Below are 8758 nucleotides of genomic sequence, written 5' to 3' on the forward strand. Positions count from 1 at the left end.
TAGATGAAGAATGACCTACCGCCAACAAGGAACCCTGGTAGACACAAGCACCTGTAGGGAAAAACAAAACAAGAATTAAAAGGAATGCAAGAGAGACCGACTGTCACTGCCCCAGCAGACTTGGGCTAAAACTCCATTTACATGCATCAGAGTAAGCAAATTGAGCTTTTTCCAAAATCTTAAAAGTGTGAGCATTCTGCTCCCAGGGAAATAACCCTGTACAACACAACAACACTTCTTGGATACACATGAGGGAAAGCATCATTAAAACTTATCTGTTTTAAATAAATAAATTTAAATTTATGAATTTTAAAATAAATGTATTTATAATGGCATGTTATGTATACAGTGCGTATTTTTCTACATGATAAATCAGCAACACCTCCCTAATTGAATCCCAATTTATTTATCCAGGCTTCTCTGCCACTCTTTGCCTACACAAATTCTCCAGTCCAACCCAAGAGGCCAACCTAGGAGCTGGTGGTAACACTCCCGTATCTCCATGCCTTCGCTCATTCTGGTTTTCTGCAGGAGACACACTGGGTCTATTCAAGTTCCTTAAATTTGATCCCATCTCCTTCATGAGGTTTGCCAGCCCACAGGATTATGCTGTCTCCCCTTTGCCCTCATAGCACTCAGTGCCTGCATCATCTGTTTGTGAATTCATTCTTGTGTTCTTGTAGAACCGCTGCATCTACCCTGCTACAGTGTATATACAAACTCTTGGGAGAGGAGCTGCTTCTACTTCTTTGGCTTCCCTAACTCTTCACGTAGTAGGCATCCACTTAGGTATCTGAGTGATTAACTACTTCACACAGTATGTTCCTCTTTAGGAATATCACATTTTACAGAGAGCAGTGCAGGCTGTAGTTATTTTTTGAATTATTTTTTTAAAGATTTTTTTATTTATTTATGACAGACACAGAAAGAGAGAGAGGCAGAGACACAGGCAGAGGGAGAAGCAAGCTCCATGTAAGGAGCCTGACGTGGGACTCGATCCGGGGTCTCCAGAACCACACCCCAGGCTGAAGGCGGCGCTAGACTGCTAGGCCACCAGGGCTGCCTGACTGTAGTTATTGAAAAGAACTTGTCTACTGAGCTCTTGAACTCCAATACTCTTTTCACCCTCTTTTCACTCAATATTTCTTTCTAATGGGCTGGCTGTGAACTGATACATCTTTATATTTTCCATTCATTAAGCACCAAATAAAAAACAACAGATGATTTGCTTCAAAATGGAAAAGAAGGTTAAATGTGAATGGGACACCTATATTTTCTGAATAACTAGCATACCATAAAATAAATCTTTCCAAGTGTTATATTTGAAAAACAATGTAAAATTGCAATTCTAATTCTCAACCAATCTTTGAACAGCACAAAGATTTTTTTTTAACCTAGAAACATGTGGGTACTGTGCTAACATCTACTCTCTCAGAAACCGAACCTACAAAACAGACTGGAATAGCATACACACACCAAGGCAGAAGCACATCTTGACAATAGGCTGCACGTGGTGTCCAAAGAGGGAAGGACACATTTTACTATAGTGCTTGGCCTTCAACAGATCATTCGTGAAGTCTCAAAAATATTAACATTTCAGGAAGGGGCCAGTCTGCCTTATCCACCAAAAATGGAATTATGAACAATCTTCCGAGATGAGATGGCTATTTACATTTGGGGTCTGAATCAAAGATCTCTATGCCCAAATTTATTGGAATGACTTTTGTGCCCTTGACATTTAGACAAGAATAGCCTGAGATAAAACCTAGGGAGAAAATTCTTCTTAACTCACTTATGTCTCTTCAAGAAATAAAGACTTAGTATTTCAGTCTATGGTATGTCATAAGAGAGATATGTATGCATATATATAAATATATACATATATAAAATCATATAGGATATATGTGTACATACATAAAATAATCATATAAAGCTCAAATAAATATATATCAACAAAATTCAATTTCTAAAATACTCAAATGGACCTATTTCATTACTTCTGATTTCTACAAAATAAACATAAAGATCATGACCGAGGTACAATTTAGCAAAATTCAAACTTTAGAATAAACAAAATTTAACCTTTAGAATAAGACCATCTTCAAATTATTTTACTGCCCTCCTACATAGCATTGCCTCCCAAAAGCCAGATCCAAAAGGAATGAAGTATCCTAAGAAATATCCAACTACTGGGCAGCCCAGGTGGCTCAGCGGTTTAGTGCCACCTTCAGCCCAGGGCCAGATCCTGGAGACCCGGGATCAAGTCCCACGTCAGACTCCCTGCATGGAGCCCACTTCTCCCTCTGCCTGTGTCTCTGCCTCTCTCTCTCTCTCTCTCTCTCTCTCTCTCTGTATCTCACGAATAAATAAAATCTTTTAAAAAAGAAAGAAATATCCAACTACTCACATCAAAGCCTATTTCTGGAAAGTTAGATAGATGTTATAAACCCACCAGAACATAAATAAATCAGCATTGAATGTGGCACCACATACACACTTGGTTAAGCCAAGCATCTGCTAGAGACTCAAGTCAAAACGGAATATAGTACTCATATCCAGAAACTATTCACTATAGTACCATACCTGGTAAACTGAGTAAATAAGAGAAATTAAATCCAAGAGCTGCAAAACATCAGACCCATTAGTTCAAAGACAAAGCAGTCTATATGGTCATAAGATATGAAGAGATTTGGAGAGCACGGTATCACAAAAATATGACTCATTAGGAACAAGTAGCCACAAGTTAGCATTTAAATGTTCAAGCTTTAGGTTGTGCTATAATTCAACATATGGCTTGTACACTATGGAATAGTTAAAATAGAATTGTTTTCTGAACTGACAGGACAGCTCATATCCTGATTATTGTAAACCAAAATTCAGATCAATTAATAGAGCAATTAAAATGAAAATGGGCCAACTGTTTTTTGAACTATTGTAAGATTTGGCACACAACTCCAACTCTGCTATGTGGTATTCTCCTCCCTTCTCTTGAGCCATGTGGTAGAGGGTATTTATGACTACCTGCGTCTGAGTGAAGCTGAGTGATAATTGCCACTTAAGTCCGTAACAGTGAATACAGATGGCTACACCCTCACTAAACAATGTATATGCAGGATCTAATCTCTAGAGGAGAACAGAAATGGAAACCTCTTTATTTTCACTAGCAGGTAGTTATAAAAGCCAAAAGATGTAAAAGTACAATTATTCAATATTGGGAAACCCACCAAGGACCAATGTTCACACATCCTTACTTCTACTTTACTGATATTAACAATTACTGGGTATGCAAACTTCTTCAGGGCAGGTAGTATGACTTTTTTACATTTGTATTCCCCCTACCAGACATAACCATACACATAAGCTCTCAATAAAGATGTATGGAGTGAAAGAATGAAGAGATAGGCTATTTTCCCTAGCCAATGTCTTCTCTTTATTGACATTGAGTTTTAAAGTTTAAATCTGACACAGAAGGAACTCTCCAGCCAAGAGTGGAACCAAATATGCTGATCCACCCATAAGTAAAACACGTTGTCTATCAAATGATCTTTTCCAATGTATTCTGTTAATGGCATTCATTTATAGGAAAAGTCTGGAAGATTGTGGGATTGACTAAGCCACATGGGGAGTTACAGGACACAGACTCGAACTCTCTTCTCTCAACGTCCACTTCAATAGTCCTCTCCTATCTCCAAGCCACCACGTTCTATCTAGTGGATTTTCCATGGGTTAACAAAATTCAAAACATGCTTCTCCAGAGACTGTCATGGCAAAGCTTGTCTGATTCAGAAAGCAGTCATCTTTGCTAGAAGTTTCTCAGTGACTTCTTGATTGCATTAAGTTCTCAAATCATAGTGAGTTGCCAGCTTGGCAATATAAAACAGTATAAAATAACATTACCAGTGATTTGCTTGTAAGACTTCATTTTTCTTTTAATAACTACAGTAAAATTCAGAACCAGAAAGCTGCAACCGACCACAAATAAGGCAGCAAATGTTGATCTTTTTTTTCCCCATGCTGGATAATTAGCAAAAATATTTTTTGAAATTTATGTATTTATTCATAAGAGACACAGATAGAGAGAGAGAGAGGCAGAGACACAGGCAGAGGGAGAAGCAGGCTCCATGCAGGGAATCCAATGTGGGACTCAATCCCGGGTCTCCAGGACCATGCCCTGGGCCGAAGGCGGCGCTAAACCGCTGAGCCACCCAGGCTGCCCAGCAAAAGCTATCACCTCGCCAGCCAACTTCTGCATTTGGTAAATGACAGAACCACAGGCCAAAGAAGTTAAGTGGTTCATTCAGGGTCATACAGAAGTTTCTCATCGAGGCCAGTGTTAGCTTAATTCAAAAGACTGTAATTAGGCAATACTCATTCATCTGACCAATACTTTTTTAGCACCTCGCGGGGACTAGGAGGTGATGTGGAGATGTAAGAGTAATTAGGAGCCATCAGAAGCCCTCGGTGAGCACACAGCTACATGAAGAATACTGAAACTGCACCTTTATCAATGTGATTGTAGAACTATTAACTGGTGTACTAGAAGTATGTGTGAGACGCTCTCTGAGCACTAAGAAAACACGAACTCTGCCATAGCTTGGTCAGCAAAAGTAACAAAGTGTATGTCACACCGTGAGAAGCACGCATGAAAATGCTTCTTTTCCATTTTTAAAAATCATTGCTAGAACTAATCATAAAAACTTGAGGAAATCTGTAAGACCCTTAAGCTTTCCATCCTTGACTTCAATGCTCATATTTTTAAGAGAAAAGGAATACCCTGACAGAACCAAACCACAGGTCTCACCAGATGACAGCTGATTTTTTGGCTGTGGGCCTGATATCACTTAATTAATTCAATTAAATGAGATAATGTATGTAAAGTGCTTGGCATAGTAAAAGCCAAATAGCTTGTGCTCAATAAATGTCCACATTCATTCATTCATTATTAGATAAGGACCATTATGACTTGGATGGAAACTCTCAGACATTTATCAACCCAATCTGTGAAATGATTCTAGAATGCCCTGAAGGTGGGGCGAAACAGTAAGAAGCAAAGTTTCCAAAGAATCTTTGAAGGAATAGCACCCCTGGCATCCTGCCCTCCTCCTCCCCATCAAAAGCCTTTGGACGTTCTTAAACTTTGCCCATCGAACCAGCTAGTCTTCCTAAGAGCGAGCCCTGCTAATAATAATGGCTTTTGTCATTTCAAGGGATTTGGTTCAGAAAAACGGCATCATTCCAACTGCCCCGCTGGTGAGCTATCCGGGAGGGGGGCAGCACGCGTCCCCGCGTTGCCACCACCGAATGCAGACATAATTTTTCTAAGTCTCAAATTCAGATTTGGGTGGCCTGGGTTAACTCTCCTACCTGATTTATCGTTATAATTCAGCACTGTAAGTTTTATTTATTTATTTATTTTTAGGTATGCACACACACGCACGCACACAACACAGACCTATTTCTACAGGTTGTCACCCATCTGAAGTAGGCTGCACAGGCCCCAGACGTGCTCTTCCTGGGGCAAGTACTGGACAGGCTTCAGACTTCCCCGGGGAAGGGGGGCGGGCAGGCGGTGCCTCCACCCACGGTAAATCCCCAGTACCGTGCGTGGGCTTCCAAGGCCACGCCACTTTGTCCGGGGAAACTACTAGCAAGGAAAAGGCAGCTGCTCTGCTGGCTGGAGGTCGATCCCAGGGAGGGCTTTGTCCTCTGCCTGTCCTCCCGCCCCACCGGGTGCGCGGGCCCTGCCCCTTGGGGCCGCCCCAACCCTGCAGCAGGGCCCGGGCGCCCCTCCGCGCCCCAGCCCGGAGTCCCCGGGAGCAGGGGAGCTCCCTGCCCGCAGCCGGAGGAGTAATGGATGGAGCCGGGAGGGGAAGCCCGGGGCCCCGGACGCTGGATGCTGCCTCCGCCTCCCTGCGCCTTCCGCGAGCACTCAGCAAAGGGACTTTCCCTACTCGTCGGGGCAGGTGGGCGTCCACAGCGCCCGCAGCCCCGGGCCCCCATCCTCGACCCCCAAACGCTTGATTCACTCTTCGGCTCCAGGCATCCGTGCGGGCCCGGCCGCCTGCCTGTGCCATCCCGGCCACAACTCCCGCCGCCTCCTCCGGCTCCGCGCGCAGCTCGCGGTCGTGCGCACGGGCTGGGGGGCCCCGGAGTGAGGGCGAAGTAAGAGGATGAGGCTAGACCCTTATTAGCCACTTTCCCCCTAAGAAAGCAGGCGGCCTCGCGCCTCTGTACTGGAGGGACTCCTCGCAGGGCGCTTGGAGGTCTCCGTCCAGGAGCCGCTCAACCTACCTGGTCGTGGGGTCTTCACTGCACTTTACGGGGGACCCATCGGGGCCGGGGGAGGCGGATTCAAGCGGCCGGATCTTAGGTTGCGGAGGGGCCGAGGTGAGAGCAATTGTCGGCTCCTCGGCCCCGCTTCACTAGTCGCTGCCGTCGGGGGCGGGGGAGGCCCGGATCGGAGATGCCAGGTCCACCGGCCACCCCCGCCCAAGGGCACCTGCGGCCGAGAGCGGGGCGGGGGGCACCGCGGTCGGGGCGGGATATCCCTGCAGCAAAGCGCACTCCGGTTCCATCCCACCCGCCTACCAGCCCCGAGGAACCTCCGCGCGGCCCGCACACCGGAGTCCCGCACACGCACACGCGCGCGCAGCCCACGAGCCTCTCACCTTCGCAATGCCGAGGCGATGCTGCGAATCCCGCCAGCGCCAGGGCCACCCCGAGCCACACTCTGAAGGCGCCCATTGCGCGTCGGCACCTGCCCTGGCGGAGCCCGGCGCTCAGCACCCAGGGCCCGGCTCCCGCCTCCAACGCTGGCCGCGGCGCCCGGGCGCGGGGGAACCGGGGAAGCGGCTGCTCCAGGGCCACAGCGCGCTCGGCCCCCACGCGAAGCCGAGCCGGGGGCGGAGGCGGAGGCGGAGGCGGAGGCGGAGGCGGAGGCGGAGGCGCCGAGCGCGGTTCTCCGCTGCGCACTGGCCCGAGGGGCGGACCTCCGCGCTGCGCCCACAGCGGACCCCCCGCTCCAGGGTCCCGGCCGGGGCGGTGCCCGCGCGCTGCTCTGGAGCCGCCCGGTGAAGTTCGCTGGACACTCCTCGGCGGGGCGGGGCGGGGCGGGGCGGGGCGCCAGGGCCCAGGGCAGCTCCCGGGACCCCCGGGCCGCGCCCCCGCAGCCGAGCGCCCCAAGGCTTCCGCCCACGGCACCGGGGGCGCAGCTGCTCCGCGGGACGGGGCTGCGGGCGCGGCTTGCTCCCCTTGCTCCCCGCCGACCGCCACCTCCGCGCCGGCCCCCGGGCTGGCCCGCAGGCTTGAGGCGTGACTACGCGGGCGCAGGAGAAGCCAAGATTTCAGATGCTCGGAGGAGAGAGCTCGAGGGGCCGCCGAGGATCCCCGACCCAACGCCGCTCGGACCGCAGAGCCCGGATACGCACGGAATAAGGTCCCTCTGGAGCCCCCACGCTCCGCCCTCCTCCGCCTCCCTCCTCCCTCCTCCCTCCTCCCTCCTCCCTCCTCCCTCCTCCCGCCTCCCGCCTCCCTCCTCCCTCCTCCCTCCAACGCTCGGTTTGAAAGGAGACCCAGGGCCTCGGGGCTTCGGCGGAGATTCCAGAGAGTCACGTGGGGCAGGGGGACGAAGGGGGGCAGTGCGGGGAGGCCGAGAGCAACCTGATCCCCGCATTCGTCCTGCTGGAGTACGTGCTGCCTTTGTCTGGGGGCGGGGTGGAAAGGGGTCACCCCGGGCAGGGGCGGGGGGAGCCGGGAGGGGCGCGATGCTGGGGTCTTGCTCACTCAGGCGCTGCTGGGAGCCCACAAACTAGGTCCTCGCCTCCCGCTGCAGGAGGGATCCCAGGCCCCGGCGCTACTTTGCCCCACCCGCGGCCACTCCTGCTGGACTAAGTGCGCGGGGCACACCTGACCCGTCCTGCCCGCTCTGGGACCCTCCCGCGGTCCCCCCGTGCGCTGTACCTGCAGCCTGCAGGATGCGGCTCCTCCGTGCTAGGCGGGGCCTCCCTCCGCGGGCGCGCCCGGACCTCTCCCAGAGGCTCAGACGCGTTGCGCCGGGGCTCCAGCTGCGCCCCCAAATGCCAGGCACTGGGAAGGGAACGTCTTGGCGAGGCCGACTGGGGCACGCACTTGAAGGGTGAAGGCCTTGATTCGGGTCAGCACCGAGTGACGACGGCAACTTTTAAATGATCGAATAAAAAAGAGCTGGTCCAGGGTCAATCATTGTGAGAGATGAGAGAGGTTGCATCAGAGACATGCTGGCTGGGCTCGACTGGCCCAGAGACGTCCTGGTCCCCGTAGATGGCCAGAGGTGAGTGAGCACGTGGACCCGGGGCCTGTCCAAGCAGCGAACGCAGAGCTGGGAAGCGGCAGGGGTCCCACTTGTTTTCAGTCTTTACAACCACCCTAAGAGCAGGGGAACGCTCTGATGCTCTCGTGCGCTGCTTAGAACGAATGGCTTTTCAGTGTAACTCCGTAAGCTGTAACTGGCAGACGCCTGTATGTATTACTAATTAGCCAGAAGAGAATGGGAACCCCTAACAACCTAACCTGGCACTGATTTTTGAGTAAAGGACCCAGGAGTTGTGCAACTCACCCTCAGTCTCTCTGGGATCGTGAGGGCCTCAGGAACAGTCTTTATCACCTCTGTATCTGAAACACATAGTAGATGCTCATTAAATGTTTGTTGAAAGAATGTACTGAGTGAAAATAGTAAGTGCCTGAAAGCAGTGGCCACATCAAGGGCAGTTGGGTGTCTTAA

General features: G+C 50.3%; 1 protein-coding gene across 1 annotated transcript in view; it reads right to left on the minus strand.

Annotated features, from left to right (window-relative positions):
* Positions 1-6864, minus strand: part of FRAS1 (Fraser extracellular matrix complex subunit 1) — a 434689-nt gene extending 427825 nt beyond the window's left edge. Inside the window, 2 exon segments of the mRNA XM_038582341.1 lie at positions 20-51; positions 6669-6864. Of these exon segments, the coding sequence (XP_038438269.1) occupies positions 20-51; positions 6669-6744 (108 nt within the window). The 5' untranslated portion in view covers positions 6745-6864.
* Between the last annotated feature and the right edge of the window lie 1894 nt (positions 6865-8758).

Source organism: Canis lupus, chromosome 32, assembly GCF_011100685.1.
Source record: "Canis lupus familiaris isolate Mischka breed German Shepherd chromosome 32, alternate assembly UU_Cfam_GSD_1.0, whole genome shotgun sequence".
Classification (NCBI taxonomy): domain Eukaryota; kingdom Metazoa; phylum Chordata; class Mammalia; order Carnivora; family Canidae; genus Canis; species Canis lupus.